The 18,246-nt window shown below is 45.8% G+C and overlaps 2 protein-coding genes and 1 non-coding gene across 4 annotated transcripts in view; 2 read left to right on the top strand and 1 right to left on the bottom strand.

The window, feature by feature from the left end:
• ECSCR (endothelial cell surface expressed chemotaxis and apoptosis regulator) overlaps nt 1-2,629 on the top strand; it is an 11,145-nt gene extending 8,516 nt beyond the window's left edge. Inside the window, exons 9-10 of one of the 2 annotated variants that reach the window (XM_025388823.1) lie at nt 2,011-2,107; nt 2,414-2,629. In XM_025388823.1, the coding sequence (XP_025244608.1) occupies nt 2,011-2,107; nt 2,414-2,419 (103 nt within the window). In that variant the 3' untranslated portion in view covers nt 2,420-2,629. Of the gene's footprint in view, nt 1-2,010; nt 2,108-2,275 lie in introns of both variants that reach the window. The other variant, XM_025388822.1, reaches the window with a different exon arrangement.
• A 535-nt stretch (nt 2,630-3,164) lies between these two features.
• Nucleotides 3,165-3,280, bottom strand: LOC112627333. Its single transcript, XR_003120158.1, has one exon. It is a non-coding gene; the product is annotated as a U5 spliceosomal RNA (small nuclear RNA).
• A 3,547-nt stretch (nt 3,281-6,827) lies between these two features.
• DNAJC18 (DnaJ heat shock protein family (Hsp40) member C18) overlaps nt 6,828-18,246 on the top strand; it is a 31,605-nt gene continuing 20,186 nt past the window's right edge. Inside the window, exons 1-5 of the mRNA XM_025388802.1 lie at nt 6,828-6,955; nt 7,494-7,576; nt 8,772-8,969; nt 11,758-11,844; nt 13,369-13,555. Coding sequence (XP_025244587.1) covers nt 11,805-11,844; nt 13,369-13,555 — 227 coding nt within the window. The 5' untranslated portion in view covers nt 6,828-6,955; nt 7,494-7,576; nt 8,772-8,969; nt 11,758-11,804. The remainder of the gene's footprint in view (nt 6,956-7,493; nt 7,577-8,771; nt 8,970-11,757; nt 11,845-13,368; nt 13,556-18,246) is intronic.

The raw sequence follows: 18,246 nt of genomic DNA, 5'->3' as shown, positions 1-18,246 counted from the left end.
CACACACACACACACCCCCACCACCTCACACCACATATCCCATACCACACATATGCACCCCTCATTACCACACACACATCCCACACACATACAGTCCTGACAGGCTCCCCTGAGGCCAGGGCTGTGGTGGGCAGGACAGGGGCAGACGTGAAAAGGAATAATCAAATGACAGGAGATGGACTGAAACTCTTCAACCCAAGGGCTAAGCCTCTATAACCCCATCATGAAAAGTGTAGGAATTCAGATTCTAATACAAAAAGACATTCTCTCTAAGCTTAGGAACCACTTACTGAATACCTATTATGTGCCAAACACAATGGTATATATTTTATAATATTATCTCAAATCTGTATAGCAATCGTTCAAGGTATATATTACCTTTTTTTTTTTTTTTTGAGATGGAGTCTTGCTCTGTTGCCCAGGCTGGAGTACAGTGGCACGATCTCAGCTCACTGCAACCTCCACCTCCCAAGTTCAAGTGATTCTCCTACCTCAGCCTCCCAAGTAGCTGGGACTACAGGCATGCACCACCACACCCGGCTAATTTTTGTATTTTTAGTAGAGACACAGTTTCCCCATGTTGGCCAGGATGGTCTCAAACTCCTGACCTTGTGATCCACCCACCTCAACCTCCCAAAGTGCTGGGATTACAGGCATTAGCCACTACGCCCAGCCTCTTTCGTTTTCTTTCTTTCTTTTTTTTTTTTGAAGGACAGGCTTGCTTTGTTGCCCAGGCTGGACTGCAATGATGCCAACAGGGATCAAATGATCCTCCCACCTCAGCCTGTCAAGTAGCTGGGACTACAGGCATGTGCCACCATGTCCAGCTAATTTTTAATTTTTAAAATAGATATGGGATATCACTATGTTGCCCAGGCTGGTCTCAAACTCCTGGTCTCAGGTGATCCTTCTGCCTCAGCCTCCCAAAGTGCTGGGATTATAGGTGTAAGCCAAGACATTACTTCATTATACATTTTTAAAACTGAGGCTTTAGGCCAGGCGCAGTGGCTTACGCCTGTAATCCCAGCACTTTGGGAGGCCAAGGTGGGCGGATCGTGAGGTCAGGAGTTCAAGACCAGCCTGGTAAACATGGTGAAACCCAGTCTCTACTAAAAATACAAAAATTAACTGGGTGTGGTGGCAGGTCCCTGTAATCCCAGCTACTTGGGAGGCTGAGGCAGGAGAATTGCTTGAACCCAGAGGCGGAGGTTGCAATGAGCTGAGGCAGTGCCACTGCACTCCAGCCTGGGTGACAGAGCAAGACTCCATCTCGGGGGGGAAGAAAAGTTGAGGCTTTGGCGGATGTGATGGCTCATGCCTGTAATCTCAGTACTTTGGGAGGCTGAGGCAGGTAGATTGTGTAAGCTCAGGAGGTCAAGGCTGCAGTGAGCTGTGATTGTGTCACAGCACTCCAGTCTGGGTGACAGAGCAAGACCCTGTCTCAATAAAAACTAAAAAAATAAAATTGAGGCTTTAATAGAGACTGTAACTTGGTAAAGATCAAACAAGTAGTAGGTAGTAACACCAAAATTTAAATGCAAGTCTTAGCCAGGCACAGTGGCTCACACCTGTAATCCCAGCACTTTGGGAGGCCAAGATGGCCAGATCCTTTGAGGTCAGGAGTTCAAGACCAGCCTGGCCAACATGGTAAAATCTTGTCTCTACTAAAAAATACAAAAATTAGCTGAGTGTGATGGCACGTGCTCGTAATCCCAGCTACTCAGGAGGCTGAGGCAGGAAAATCGCTTGAACCAGGGAGGTGGAGGTTGCAGTGAGCTGAGATCACGCCATTGCACTCCAGCCTGGGTGACAGAGCAAGATTCCATCTCTAAATAAATAAATAAATGCAGTCTTCTGGTCTTCAAAGCACACTCTCATTTCATTATGATTCACCACCAACATATAGATTTTTTGAGACAAAGGTCTAAGGCTCAACAACTTCACAGTTCCTTGACTCTCCATTGCCCTGCCCTCCTCCTCTCTTTAACCCAGACACCCTTCCTCCCCCAGCTGCTCCACAGCCAATGGAGAGAAAGATCGCATCACCCTTATCTCCATGAAGAACATCAACATGAATAATGGCAAACAAAGTCTCTCAGCAGAGAAGGTACATTTTTTGTTTCCTGCCTTCCTTCCCCAAATTCACCTTTCCCCTCCTCCTCCTCCTTTCAGGCCAGAAAGGAGATACTTTCAAAGACCCTGGCTCTTCTCCCCTCTTCTCTACCCCGCCACTCCTAAGAAGTTCACTCTTCCCCATTATGCATTTATTTTGCAGGTTCTTTAAAAGCAACTTTGGGTCCCCATGAGTCCAAGGATGATGCAGCTGCCCTGTGACTACAAGGAGGAAGAGATGGAATTAGTAGAGGCAATGAACCACATGTAAATTATTTTATTGTTTCATGTCTGCTCCCAGATCTAAAGGACACTAGCATTGCCCCAGATCTGGGAACAAGCTACCAATAGGGGAGACACTTTCTATATGGACAACTGCTGTGGAAATACTGCCTGCTTCTCCCACCTTCTCAGAGCCACAGGAAAGAGGAGGTGACAGAGCGAGAGCAAGGAAAGTGACGAGGTGGATTGATCCTTTCTACTTTGCATTAAAATTATTTTCTAGCCTGCAGTCTAATTACTTTTAAGGTCTATGCTCCCATGCACATTTCCTAACATAATGTTCTAGCAGCTTTTGGGCCTTCTTTCCAAGGCCAGACATACATGCGGGTTTCTGCCTTATGGGCAGCTCTCTGAGAAACTTGGATGGTCGATAGAAGGGACTTTGCGTCAGGTTTTATCAGGTTCACCTGGGTGGTGGTGTTGTCGCTTTTGTTTTTTTTCTTCAGATGGAGTCTCACTCTGTCTCCCAGGCTAGAGTGCGGTGGTGTGATCTTGGCTCACCACAACCTCTGCCTCACAAGGGTTCAAGTGATTCTCCTGGTTCAGCCTCCCAAGTAGCTGGAGCTACAGGTGTGTGCCACCATGCCTGGCTAATTTTTGTACATTTTTAGTAGTGACGGGGTTTTACCATGTTGGTCACGCTGGTCTCGAACTCCTGACCTCAAGTGATCCACCTGCCTCAGCCTCCTAAACTGCTGGGATTACAGGTGTGAGCCACCACACCCAGTCATTTTGTTTGTTTGTTTGTTTGTTTTCTTCTTCTTTATACTAGCCCTGCTAAAGGAAAGCCTCAAAAAGTTAGTTAAAAGCTCAAAGTTGCTCCTCTCCACAGGAATCTTTAGTAAAAGGTGAAAGATTTATATGATCTGAAGAGAAACCAGAGTATCACCTGGTTTATTTTTATTAGTAGGGCTGAGGCGACTGACTAACCACTCTAATAGAGGAGAGAAACGAGGGACTGTAAACAGTGACCAGTCATCACCAAGAAAGTTTTGACTAGGAAATGCCAATGGGGAGAGGTGAATGAGATGAAGACAAATGTCCTCTGCCTGCCCCCAGGTAGACATGCATCACTTTGGTCTTAGCTATGGGATAAACACTGGGAAGGTTTGCGGTGAAGATAGGTCTGTGACTTCATCAACACAAACCCCACCCACTTTACCCCATACAACAGTTATCTTGTGTCCTAGATATAGAATAAAAGATTGTAGAAATACTGGAAAGTCATTTAAAGAGAAGGAGGAGAAGAAAGGAGGAGTCTGCTTTCTTAGTCTTAGTCATGTCTACCATGACATTAGTTTGGAAATGAATCTTGTGGAAAATTGAGGGAGGAGTCATCCATGTGTGTCTTTCAGGAGTATTTAACTTTATAAGTACTGCTAATTGGCAGTTTGGAACATAGGGAGAACACTGCTTACTCATTCTGAAGCAACAATATGCTATTTTTTCCTGATTCGGGCTTCTCAAGGCGATGAGAGAGACAGCCTAGAACAAAAAGTTTCATCTTCTCTGTCTCATTAAAACTATTAAAATGAGACTGTGGAAACCTAGTGAGCAGGGCATAGTGGCGCATGCCTGTAATCCCAGCACTCTGGGAGGCCAAGGTGGGAGGATCGCTTGAGGCAGGAGTTCACGACAAGTGTATTAGACCATTTTCACACTGCTGTAAAGAAATACTGGGTAATTTATAAGGAAAGAGGTTTAGTCGACTCACAGTTCCATATGGCTGGGGAGGCCTCAGGAAACTTACAATCACAATGGAAGGGAAGCAGGCACCTTCTTCACAAGGCAGCAGGAGAAAGAGTGAGCTAGATCAGGGAAAACTGCCTTATAAAACTATAAGATCTCGTGAGAACTCACTACCATGAGAACAGCATGGAGGAAACCACCACCCACCCGATCACCACCCACCTGATCCCTCCCTCGACACGTGGGGATTATGGGGATTACAATTCAGGATGGGACTTGGATGGAGACACAGAATCAAACCATATCAACCAGCCTGGGCAACATGGCAAGCCCTTGTCTGTACAAAAAAATACAAAAATTAGCAAGGTGTAGTGGCACATACCTGTGGTCCCAGCTACTCAGGAGGCTGAGGTAGGAGGATCACTTGCTTCTGGGAGGTAGAGGCTGCAGTGAGCCATAGTTGATTGCACCACTCTCCTCCAGCCTGGGTGACAGGGTAAGGTGTGAAAGAAAAAAAAACAAAGGAAAAGGAAGAAGGAAGGAAGGAAGGAAGGAAGGAAGGAAGGAAGGAAGGAAGGAAGGAAGGAAGGAAGGAAGGAAGGAAGGAAGGAAGGGAGAAAGAAAGAAAAGAAAGAGAGAAAGAAAAGAAAGAAAGAAAGAGAGAGGGAGGGAGGGAGGGAAAGAAAGAAAGAAAGAGAAAGAAGAAAGAAAGAAAGAAAGAAAGAAAGAAAGAAAGAAAGAAAGAAAGAAAGAAAGAAAGAAAGAAAGAAAGAAAGAAAGAAAGAAAGAAAGAGGGAAAAAAAAAAAGAAAAGAAGAGAACTTACTGTACTCTAAAATCTCCCAGGACAGGGCCTGTAACCTGCCCATGCCTGTAGCTCCTGTGTGACACACTGTGCCCAGCACTTCCTAGGTAATATAAACTGGCTCTTGGGTGAAGGAAATCTGGTCCTAAGATTGGGTTCTGCCACAGACTTGCAGGTTGACTTTGGGTGAAACTGTCCCCCTCCTCCAAGCCTGTTCTCTTACATTTTTACTTTTTTTTTTTTTTGAGACATGGTCTCACTCCATCTCCCAGGCTGGAGTGCAGTGGTACAATCATGGCTCACTGCAGCCTTGAGTTCCTGAGCTCAACCAGTCCTCCTACCTCAGCCTCCTAAGCAGCTGGGACTCTTGGCATGAGCCACTGCACCTAGTTAATTTTTAAAAATTTTTTGTAGAGACAGGCTCTTGTCGTGTTGGCCAGGCTGATCTCAAACTCCTGAGCTCAAGTGATCTTCCTCCCTTGGCTTCCCAAAAGTGCTGGGATTACAGGCATGAGCTACTGTGCCTGGCGGGTTTTAAAGTGAGCTGGCTGGACAACTTGGCCTTCACTACCTTTTCTCATTCTTATATTCCACAGTTCTGTAGACTCCGGACATAAGAAAAAATGAATAATATGTGCTAAGTAGAGATCACTCTGGGTAGACAAGTCGCAGGCGACTCTGGTCAAGTCTTTCACATTCTCAGGAGTTCCAATTCTCCTGTGTATTAACAGGGAAGAAGGTGTCCTACCTGGCCATTGCTACCTCACAGGCTAGTGACTAGGTAAAATGGGATAATAAATGTGGAGATACCTGGGAAGTGAGCAACTGTAACAGACAGCTTGGAGTAGGTCACCAGCACCCAGGTCCCACTTCAGGATCAAGGCACTTGTTCCCCAGCTGTGGGATTGTTGGCTGCTGAGGACTCACAGCTGGTTGATGATTGGCTGTGGGGGCTGGGAGTGGGGATGAAGACCTGGACCCCCTGCCTCAATTACCTGGCCCCCATTCCTGCTTCCCTTACTCCTCACAGCTGTTGTTCCAGGAGTGCTCACCAAGAAACCTTTAGTACGCAAATCTCAGTGTCTCGGAGTCTATTTTGTGGGGTACCTAACCTATGAAAGCAATACTGCAGTATTTTTGTGGGGGAGGGAAGACAGGGCCTGGCTCTGCCTCCCAGGCTGGAGTGCAGTGGCATGGCACAATCATAGCTCACTGCAACCTCAAACTCCTGGGCTCAAATGATCCTCCTGCCTCAGCCTCCCAGGTAGCTGGGACTATAGACATGTGCCACCACGACCAGCCAATTTTTAAAATTTTTTTGTAGAAATGAGGTCCTGCTACGTTGCTCAGGCTGGTTACAAACTACTGGGCTCAAGACATCCTCCCACCTCGGCCTCCCAAATTTCTGGGATTACAGGTGTGAGCCATCACACCTGGCTAGTTTTGTTTTGTTTTTTTTTTTGAGATGGAGTTTCACTCTTGTTGGCCAGACTGGAGTACAACGGCGCGATCTCCACTCACTGCAACCTCTGCCTCCCAGGTTCAAGCAAGTCTCCTTCCTCAGCCTCCTGAGTAGCTGGGATTACAGGTGCCTGCCACCACGCCTGGCTAATTTTGTATTTTTAGTAGAGACGGGGTTTCACTATGTTGGGCAGGCTGGTCTCGAACTCCTGACCTCAGGTGATCCGGCCACCTCAGCCTTCCAAAGTGCTGGGATTACAGGCGTGAGCCACCACGCCCAGACTTGGCTAGTATTTTTTAAATAATTCATATATATTTGATTTAAATCTCACAGCCAACAGCACATGACTTACTAGCCAATTCTGGTCCAACATCCACCATTGGGATGGAACCCCTCAGATGACATAACAATGCCTAGGATTCTGTTTGTGCTGTTGTTATTCTGCCTGCCATGGGCACTCAGTTCAGCTGCTCATCATACTGGACTAATCAGGTCAAGGACATGGGGCTTCACTCTAGGTAACTCAGCTGACATCTTCATTATAAAACCACACATTTTCCTCTGACTCTGGGCAATGACCTGCATATATAAGCTGTTAGTCATAAGGTATTTGTATGTGGGGGAAGAGGGAGAGAACTGGTATTAATAATCTATGAGATTGAAAGGATTTTACTCTGACACTGACACTGTACCCTGACACTACCACATGAGCCATGTGGATTTTCCTGTTGCTAAGTAACTCTTTCCTTTGGGAAAGGGTTGAGGATGAATTTAATGCTGAATTCTGCTCTGGAGCAAATTCTAGTAGAGAGGTTTCTCTGGAGGAGCCTACTATTTATGCAAATTCGAGACCCCACCTCTGACAGGAAATCTGAGTGCAGCCTTCTGCAGCCCTTGCAGCTTCTCTGAAACCCTCTCTTCCTTCATTTCTAGACAACAGGATGATGATTGTTTACAAGATGATTTCCTCCCTTTTCTCACACAGGACTACATGGTCCTTAAACAGGAACAGATGGCGGGGATGGGGGGCTTGCTGCAGAATGTCCTTCTCTCATTTCTTCCCCCATCCTATGGGAGGGCAACCAATAAACCAGCTCAGACACACAGGCCCAGTGGGATCATTTACTCAGCTTCTTTCTTCTAGGGCTGGATGGGGCAGCATCTCAACCATATAGGGCACAGGACAAACCTCAGTATCACCAGCAAGAATCCACTACTGTTCAATACGTAAGTAAGTGGAGGCTGGGCATGGTGACTCATGCCTGTAATCCCAACACTTGGGAAGTCCCCACGGGCAGGATCACTTGAACCCAGGAGTTCCAGACCAGCCTGGGTAACATAGTGAGATACCACATCTAAAAAAAGAAAAAAATGCTGGGCATAGTGGCATGTGCCTGTGGTCCCAGCTACTCGGGAGGCTGAGGTGGGAGGATCGCTTGAGCCCAAGAGACCAAAGCTGCAGTGAGTTGTGATAGAGCCACTGCACTCCAACCCACGCAACAGAATAAGACCCTGTCTCAAAAAAATAAAGTGGAGAAAACCGAGAGAAACCTGAGGCTGGCCCTAAGGTAAAATGGTTTAGCAGATGAAGGATAGTTGCAGGCCCCCTTGACCTAGTTCTGGCACACAATTTCCCCAAGCCCAGCTAGTACTACTCTATTCAATTTGAATGTGCTGGAAAACACTGTGTGATTATGTCCACCAGTCTTTTCCTGGGTTTGTGGATGTCCTCCTTTCTCTCCTCTTCAAACTTCTTTCCACATCTACCTCCTCTTTGAGAACTGCCTTGGAGACCCCAATTGCTCTTCCCGTATCTCCTTCCCAGTTACCCTCTCACTCTTCCCGCAGGTCTTTTTCGACTGGCATCCCCATCCTGTACTCTTTGGGCCCACAGTTTCCTCTTTTACAAAACACAGAAATTGAACTTTACAGTGAGGATTACTTTTGCTGACTAGTTGATGAGTTTAAGCAGAAACTGGCACAGAAGTATTCTCAATGTTGAGCTTTAGAGTTGCGCATTAGTCCGAGTGATGCAATCATACAAAAATTCATCCGGAAGTGTTAGTTGAGGTGTAAACGAACTGAAGAATACATGTGCATACTTGGCAATATTTAAGAAGGTCGTAATGATAAACCATTGTTGTTACTGTGCTAGAAGCAAATGAAAAGAAGTCTGGAAAAGAAGAGGATGTGAGGTTTCAGAGGATCAGGAGAGAGGATGCTTAGCTACCAGAAAGCAGCTAAGATTTGGGAAGAGGCCCCACCTTCCCAAATCTTGTCCAATACTCTTGAGCCTAGACTCTGCTCCTAAATAGTCTTATAATTCATAGTTCCTCTTCTCAATCCAGTTAACCCCTGCAGTGCTCTAACAGCCCACTCTCAGCCAAACGCCTCTGACTTCACGGTATTTTAACATCTCCAGGTAGTACCTCCAGACCTTTTCCCTGTGCCCCCGGACTCTGAGGTCCATCCCACCCTCAGTTGTCCATCTTCTAGAGCAGGCGGTCTAGCCTCCCCAAACCAGAAGAACTTCCTTTTTATATTCAACCACCTGGTGGATGTCCCTGATCAGGTCCCTCGGCTGCAGAGCACAAGTGGGACCTTCAGGATCCAGCCTTCTGTGAGCACATTGCTGCCTGGATTAGTTAGCTGGTCATAGGTTCAATGTCCCAGAGCGGAGCTTTTGACTCATCTCATGGTTCCAGGGCCTCCTTCGCCTCTCAAGTTTAAGGACATCCATAATTCATTGGATTTAGGACGACCCAAAACCTTCTCATACTAGTTCACTTTTGCCATCTTCTCTTTTTGAAAGGGAGAAAATCACCAGTTTTAGTGGCCGGATTCAGGGTTTAGGGTGCATGGACAAGCAGCTTCCCAGCCCTTTTTGGCAGTGTTTTGCTTCTTGTCTTATTTGCAGGTAATGATTGCCAGACAGACAGGAATGGGGTCCAGTTAGTCATATCCAGGACCTTATGATATGCCCCATATACACCCCTTCACTCCTAATTTACAATGTCAACCCCTTAAAAAATGTTTTCTCTTCCTCTGAGCCAGTCTATAAGTGGCCAGCATTTATTAAACACATACTACATGCCAGATGAGGTGCTAACAGCTTTACAAGCATTATCTTATTATATCCTACGGCAAGCCTATGCAGATTTTTTAATCACTATGTTAAATTCCTCCTCCTAAATTAAGTGAAAATGACCAAATTTCTAGATAACTGTTACTTTCTCAGTGCTTATGGGGGTGGGGGTGAGGAAAGAACACTGTCTTCAAGTGCTCCAGGAGAAATTGATATTACAAATGACACAAGCTTTTAGTGGTCAACTAGTTTGGTAGTTTTCAAACATGTGGGTTTTCTTTCCTTTAGTAGACCACAAAATACAAAACAGAAAAAAGCAGAGCTGCTTTGATTAAAGAAGGGTGAGGTGCTAGTGCCTTCCCTGCTATGCCTTCCTCCCCACTCCCACTCCTCAATAGAAGATTCCAGAGACATCTGCACATTGAGCCTTAAGAATTCCCCAATTTAAAAACTACCAATTGAGGCTGCGCGCGGTGGCTCACGCTTGTAATCCCACTACTTTGGGAGGCCAACGCGGGCAGATCACAAGGTCAGGAGATCAAGACCATCATGGCCAACATGGTGAAACTCCGTCTCTACCAAAAACACAAAAATTAGCTGGGCATGGTGGCACGTGCCTGTAGTCCCAGCTACTTGGGAGGCTGAGGCAGGAGAATCGCTTGAACCAGGGAGTCAGAGGTTGCAGTGAGCCGAGATTACGCCACTGCGCTCCAGCCTGGTGACAAAGTGAGACTCCGTCTCAAAAAACTGACAAGCAAAAATTACTAATTGAATCCAACCTTCTCATTTTATAGGTGAGGAGACTGAGGCCAAAGAAGAAGGAAAAAGGAGTTGTTTAGGATCATGCAATGATTTGTGGCAAAACCCCAACTATTAATATAACACCTATACAACTTCCAGGCCAGTGCTTTTTCCACTTGAAAGGCCTTGTTCTGAGTTTTTTTTGTTTTTGTTTTTGTTTTTGTTTTGACACAGTCTCACTCCGTCGCCCAGGCTGGAGTGCAGTGGTGCGACCTTGGTTCACTACAACCTCTGCCTGCCAGGTTCAAGCGATTCTCCTGCCTCAGCCTCCCGAGTAGCTGGGACTACAGGCACATGCCGCCACGCCCAGCTAATGTGTGTCTTTTTAGTAGAGATGGGGTTTCACCATATTGGCCAGGATGGTCTCGATCTTCTGACCTCGTGATCCGCCCGCCTCGGCCACCCAAAGTGTTGGGATTACAGGTGTAAGCCACTGCACCCAGCCATTCTCTGAGTTCTTAAGTGGGCAAGATGTCAGTGATGCCAGGGCCGTGACTGTAGGAAAGGGCTGGAACTGCATGCCCTCTGGTGCTTTTACCCTTCCAAGTTTATGTCCAGGAATATACATCTCTCCCCAGCTGCCTAAGTAGGTGCTAGTTGATACCATGATTGATTTGGTCTTCTTGGGTAAGACCTCAGTGAATTCTGGGTAATTTTTTGTTCGGGGATGAACTGTAGCCATCCACCTATGAAGAAAGAGTTGCTTTTTTTCTTTGCTAGGCTCCATCCATATCTGGATGGGAAACAGCAAGAATATTTATTTCCTCATTTGCTTTTTACTAATCTCAGTGTCTGCCCCTTCAGAAAAGAAAGGAATGGGCTAAAGAGACAACTGGGCTGGAAGAGAGGAGAAAAGTGTCAGAGGGGTGTTGGAGTAGGATGAGTTGGAGGAAGGACAGGAACGGCAAAGATGGAGGCTCTTAATGCCGGTCCCAATACCTTTCCATGTCTTCTTTCTCCACCCCGACACCCTCTGATGTCCAGTGCCTGAGGAGCTGGGGCAGTAGGGGCATACCTAGATTGCCCTCCAACCCCATAAATCTACATCACTTTTCTATTTTCTTGACTCTTAAGCTTCCAAAGGCTGGATTCGGCATTCCCCAGACCCATCTCTGAATCTCCAGGGCCTACCACTGACTACACAGAACAGGCCTTAGCGTATGCTTCAGAAAGACATCCCTGACGAGCACGATAGTCATACTGTCACCCTCTAGCCTATAGTTCGCGAAGCCCTTTACAGGCAGGACTTCAGTCGCCCCTCCTTGGATGTCCCTAGGGTTAGGCAGGGCCGAAGCCACTATCCCAACTCTACAAATGAGGAAAAGCCAAGAGCCGTGCTGCAGGCAGCTAGCAGCAACACTCTTCCACAGGTCTTCTGACGAAGGTCGAAGCACTTCTAAGCATCTCCCACGGACTCCGGCGCAGAGCCTGCCGGGAGTTGTAGTCCAGTGCCCCGGGAACTCCTACGGACCGGACTACAATGACCAGCGTGCCCCGCGCTCCGCGCCCCCTTCTCTTTCAGCCTCGGGCGCGGGGGAGGTTCGGCGGACCTGCAGATTGGGAACCGATATGGCGGCGACTCTGGGCAGCGGGGAGCGCTGGACGGAAGGTATTAGGTCCCCGCCTGAAGGAGGGATAGGGCGGCGTTCGGGGGAGATCAGGGATGAGGATCCTGAAGACGCACAAGGGCTGAGATCCTGGGTCTGAGGTGATGGATGGAGGCTTGTGAGAAGATGCTGAGCCTGAGTAGGGTTGCGGATGGGGTAGGGAAGCTGGGTCAGCAAACCCAGAGTCACCGGTGACGACTTGTTGCCTCCGGCCCCCCAGCCCCGCCCCCGCCCGTGCCCCGCCCAGGGCCCGCAGCGGTCAGGCCCCGCCCGTGCCAGGGTGACTGGAGGGCCCGTGGGGGTGCTGCGGTCTCTCTGAAGCTTGCTAACCTGGCCCATATCTTCCGCCTAACTGGGCCACCTGACCTTCAGCCCCTGTTTGAACATGTCGCTCCAGCCGGCATCAGGACCAGCCCTTTCCACCCTACAGTCAGGCAAAAAGTATTGATCCAATACCTATTGCGTGCCCCGCATTGTGCTGATTCTGCAGCGGGGATTTGACTGACACGGGTCCCTTAGCTTACAAAACTAGCAGCCCTCTGAGAGTTTGACGACTAAACAGCCAATTACAAAACGGAGTAGTAATACAAAACGGCCTGGCCTACACAGCAAGATCAGGGATTTGGAGAGCACACTGACAAGGCACCTAACGCAGACTGGCTGTCAAGGGAGGTTTCTTGCAGAGAGTGTTACAAATGGTGACAAGAAGGATGCATTGGAGTTAGCCAGGCCGACTTACAGGAAGAGTGTCCAGGAGCAGTGGGTGGAGGTAGCTGAGGGATGTTAAGCGGAAGAAAGATGTTGTTAAAGCCTATCCCAGGTCCTCCGAGAAGACATGAGTGCTCTGCCCCTTTTGACTGGATTGCTTATGACCCTCTTTACATTCTGCAGGTGTTGTTATTGAATCTTCTCCCTTTAAACCAGGGGTATCCAATCTTTTGGCTTCCCTGGGCCACATTGGAAGAATTGTCTTGGGCTACACATAAAATACACTAACTGACGACTAAATAACTGATGACAGCTGATGAGCTTAAAAATAAAATTTCAAAAACACATCTCATAATGCTCGAAAAAAGTTTACGAATTTATGTTGAGCTCAAAGCCGTGCTTGGCCGCATGCCACCTGTGGGCCGCGGGTTGAACAAGCTTGCATTAAACTAACCTCTTTGTGGTCAGGAGCAGGTCTTACCCATCTGCCCCCTTGATCTAGCCAAGTTCCTTGGTATATATTAGTTCTATAATTGTTAGTGTGAAAGAATCGAACTCCTCTCTACTTTAAATCTTAGAGGTGGGAGGAACTGCAACAAAAAATACCATTTTACAAGCAGTGTCTCTTCTGACCATGGACCACAGAGAAACAGATGTTTATTCAGCCTTGTTTGACAAAGTCAGCATGACATCCCTACCCCTGGCCATCACGCTTACCTTCTCATGCTTAGGAGCAGCCTCCCAGAGAGCTAAGGCAGGTTGCAAAATTGATTTTCAGGGTCAGATGGAGACCTAATGGAAGGGCTGTTGCTTTGCAGCTTACATTGATGCAGTTAGAAGAAACAAATACCCAGAAGACACACCTCCTGAGAGTCATGATCCCTGTGGCTGCTGTAACTGCGTGAAGGCACAAAAGGAAAAGAAGTCTGAGAATGAGTGGACTCAGACCCGGCAGGGTGAGGGGAGCTCCATGTATAGTGAGGAACAGCTGCTTGGGGTACAAAGGTGAGCATATGGTGGGATTGAATGAGTGATTTTATGGAAAGTGCTTAGAAGAGTGCCTGGATGTGCTATGTAAGTATTGACTGATGATGATGATGATAATGATGATAATGATAATTGAAGCATACTAGCTTCTTGACCTCAGAGGGAAGACTGAGTAGAAGTGGAATATTAGGGTATAACACGAACTAACTACCCTGCTTCTACTTTAAGAGAGGCAGTAGAAACTGACTAGACACAACACACATCTATACGACATTCTGTCAACAACAACAGAATGATTTTTTTCTTAAGGATACATAGAATATTCTCCAGGATAGACCATATCTTAGGTCATAAAACAAGCCTCAGTAAATTTAAAAAGATTGAAATCATACAGTGTATGGTCTCTGAAATCAAAAACAAAGGGAAATTTGAGAAATTAACAAATATGTGGAAATTAAACTACAAGCTCCTAATAAGCAAACGAGTCACAGAATAAATCACTAGAAAAGCTAGAAATGCTTTGAGATGAGGGAAAAGGAAAACACGACATACTAAAACGTATAGGATGCAGCTAAAACAGTGCTTAGAAGGAAATTTATAGCTCTAAATGCTTATTTTTTTGATAAAAGACTCCAAATCAGTAACCTAATCTACCTTAAGGAAGTAGACAGCCTGGACAATACAGTGAAACCCTCTCTCTACCAAAAAAAAAAATAAAAAGTATATATATACAAAAATTAGCTTGGAGTGGTGGCACGAGTATGTAGTCCCAGCTACTTGGGAGGCTGAGGCAGGAGGATTGCTTGAACCCAGTAGGTCGAAGCTGCAGTGAGTCATGATCACACCACGGCACTCCTGTCTGGACAGCAGAGCAAGACCCTATCTCTCAAAAAAAGAAAAAAGAAAAAAAGAAAGAGGGATATCCCTACCAATCTAAATACTATGAACAATTGTATGCCAACAAATTAGATAACCTAGATAAAATCAACAAATGCCTAGAAAGACACAAATTACTGAAACTGACTTAAGAAAAAAATGGAGTCCAGGCATGGTGGGTCACACCTGTAATCCTAGTTCTTTGGGGGTGCTGAGGCAGGAGGATTGCTTGAGACCAGGAGTTTTAGACCAGCCTGGGCAACATAATAAGACCTTATCTCTAAAAAAAAAAAAAAATACTTGGGCATGGTGGCACATGCCTGTGGCTACTTTGGAGACTGAAGCAGGAGGATCACTTGAGCCTAGGAATCTGAGGTTACAGTAAGCTATGATAGTGCCATTGCATTGCAACTTGGGTGACAGAGTGAGACTTTATTTCCAAAAAAAAAAAAAAAAGAAAAAATGGAAAACCCAGGTAGACCTACAACAAATAAGGTGATTTAATTAACAATCAAAAAACTTCTGGCTGGGCATGGTGGCTTATGCCCGTAATCCCATTACTTTGGGAGGCTGAGACGGGAGGATCACTTGAGCCCAGGAGTTCAAGACCAGCCTGGCCAACATGGCGAAACTTCATCAATACAATAAAAAACAAACAAAAAGACCCCACAAAAATTAGCCAAGCATGGTGGTGCACATCTGCAGTCCCAGCTGCTCAGGAGGCTGAGATGGGAGGATTGATGGAGCCTAGAAGGGTGAGGTTACAGTGAGCAGTGATTGCACCACTGCACTCTAGTCTGGGTGACAGAGGGAGACCCTGTCTGGGAAAAAAAAAAAAAAAAACTTCCAATGAAGAGAAGTCCAGGCCCAGCTGGCTTCATTCTTTGAGGCCAGTAGAACTCTGTAACCAAAACCAGACAAAAATATCATAAGAAATCTAAACTATCAACCAATATCCTTTATTGAATTTTTTTTATATATGTATGTATGTGTATATATATATACATATATATATATTAAAATCTTCAGTAAAATGCTAGCAAAACAAATACAGCAACGTAAAAAGTATTACACATTTTGACCAAGTGGGATTTATCCCAGTATTGCAGGATTGTTTAACACACAAAAGTCAATCAATGTAACATACCATGTTAATAGAATAAAGTACAAAAATCACATGATCATTTCAATAGGTACAGAAAAAGCATTTAACAAAATTCAACACTCACTGCAACCTCTGCCTCCCAGGTTCAAGCAATTCTCCGGCCTCAGCCTCCCGAGAAGCTGGGACTACAGACACGCACCACCACACCCAGCTAATTTTTGTATTTTTAGTGGAGACGGGGTTTTACCATGTTGGCCAGGATGGTCTCATGACCTTGTGATCCACCCGCCTCGGCCTCCCAAAGTGCTGGGATTACAGGCGTGAGCCACCGTGTCCAGCCCCAACACTCTTTCATAATAAAAACACTCAACTAGGAATAGAAGGGAACTTTCTCAACCTGATAACGTCCATCTACACAAATCCACAGTTAACATCGTACTTAAAGGTGAACAACTGGGTGTTTTCCCACCAAGATCAGGAACAAGACAAGTATGTTCACTCTTGCCATTCTGTTCAACATTGTACTAGAGGGTCAAGCTAGGGCATTTAAGCAAGAAAAAGAAAAGCCGGCCGGGCGCGGTGGCTCAAGCCTGTAATCCCAGCACTTTGGGAGGCCGAGACGGGCGGATCACGAGGTCAGAAGATCGAGACCATCCTGGCTAACACGGTGAAACCCCGTCTCTACTAAAAAATACAAAAAACTAGCTGGGCAAGGTGGCGGGCGCCTGTAGTCCCAGCTACTCGGGAGGCTGAGGCAGGAGAATGGCGTAAACCCGGGAGGCGGAGCTTGCAGTGAGCTGAGATCCGGCCACTGCACTCCAGCCCGGGCGACAGAGCCAGACTCCGTCTCAAAAAAAAAAAAAAAAAAAAAAAAGAAATAAAAGCCAACCAGATTGGAAAGAAGAGTAAAACTACATCCACAGATGACATGATCTTGTAAATGGAAAATCCTAATGAATACACATACACATACACACATATACACACACACACAAATACTGTTAGAACTGATAAACAAGTTGGACAAAGTGACAGAATATAAGATCAATATACAAAAATTATCATTTTTCTATATACTAGCAATGAACAATCAAAAAATGAAATTAAGAAAATATAGTTGAGGCTGGGTGTGGTGGCTCATGCCTGTAATCCCAAAACTTTGGGAGGCCAAGATGGGAGGATCACTTGAAGCTAGAAGTTCAAGATGAGCCTGAACAACATAGCAAGGCCCTGTCTCTACTAAAAATAAAAATTAGCCAGGTATGGTGACATGCACCCGAAATCCCAGCTACTCAGAAGGCTGAGGTAGGTGGATCCCTTCAGCCAGGAGTTCGAGGCTGCAGTGAGCTATGATCACCCCACTGCAATCCAGCCTGGGTGACAAAGCAAGACCCTGTCTCTATAAATAAATAAATAAATTGTTTAAAAAAAGAAGATACAGTTGGCCTTTGAACAACACAGGCTTGAGTGGCATGGATTTGAACCGTGGATTTTTATATGTAAATTTTTAAAGATAAATGCATTGGAAAAACTTTTTAGATTTGCAACAATTTGAAAAATTTTGGCCAGGTGCAGTGGCTCAGACCTGCAATCCCAGCACTTTGTGAGGCCGAGGCAGGAAGATTACTTGGGCTCAGAAGTTCAAGACGAGCCTGGGCAACATGGCAAAACCCCGTCTCTACTAAAAATACAAAATTAGCCAGGTGTGGTGGCACACACCTGTAATCCCAGCTACTTGGGAGGCTAAGGCAGGAGAATTGCTTGAACCCAGGAGGCAGAGGTTGCAGTGAGCTGTGATTGCGCCATTGCACTCCAGCCTGGGCAACAAGAGTGAAACTCTGTCTCAATTAATAATAATAATAATCATCATCATCATCATCATCATCTCACAAACCATAGAGAATGGACATATCAAAAAAATTAAGAAAACTATATGAATGCATAAAATATATCTAGATACTAGTCTATTTTATCACTTAGTATCATAAAATATACACAAATCTATTATAAAAAGTTAAAATCTGTCAAAACATACGCTCACAAACACTTAAGAGACTTTACATGGTGCCATTCGCATTTAAGAAAAATATAAACATACAGGTGCAGTATTAATCACAACCGCATAAAATTAACAGTAGTGCTGTACTACCGTAATAATTTTGTAGCTAGCTCCTGTTATTTTGATGAGCCTCAAGTATTGGGAGTATCTGCTTAAAATGCCACATGATGCGGTTCACGCCTGTAATCCCAGCACTTTGGGAGGCCGAGGCGGGCAGATCACGAGGTCAGGAGATCGAGACCATCCTGGCTAACACGGTGAAACTCCGTCTCTACTAAAAATACAAAAAATTAGCCGGGCGTGGTGGCGGGCACCTGTGGTCCCAGCTACTCGGGAGGCTGAGGCAGGAGAATGGCGTGAACCCAGGAGGCGGAGCTTGCAGTGAGCCGAGATCACGCCACTGCACTCCAACCTGGGTGAGAGTGAGACTCCGTCTCAAAAAAATAAAAAGAAAAAAAATGCCACATGATGCTAATCATCTCTTTGTGAGCAGTTTGTCTCTTGAGTAAATTATGTATAGCAGTAAAAAGTAATCTCTTGCAGTTCTCGAGGTTTTTGTTTTGTTTTGTTTTTGATACGGAGTTTTGTTCTTGTCGCCCAAGCTGGAGTGCAGTGGCATGATCTTGGCTCACTGCAACCTCCTCCACCTCCCGGGTTCAAGCAATTGTC

The sequence above is a fragment of the Theropithecus gelada genome, chromosome 6, assembly GCF_003255815.1.
Source record: "Theropithecus gelada isolate Dixy chromosome 6, Tgel_1.0, whole genome shotgun sequence".
Taxonomy (NCBI): domain Eukaryota; kingdom Metazoa; phylum Chordata; class Mammalia; order Primates; family Cercopithecidae; genus Theropithecus; species Theropithecus gelada.
Note: the sequence above shows the minus strand (reverse complement) of the source record. Positions and strands in the feature narration are given on the sequence as shown.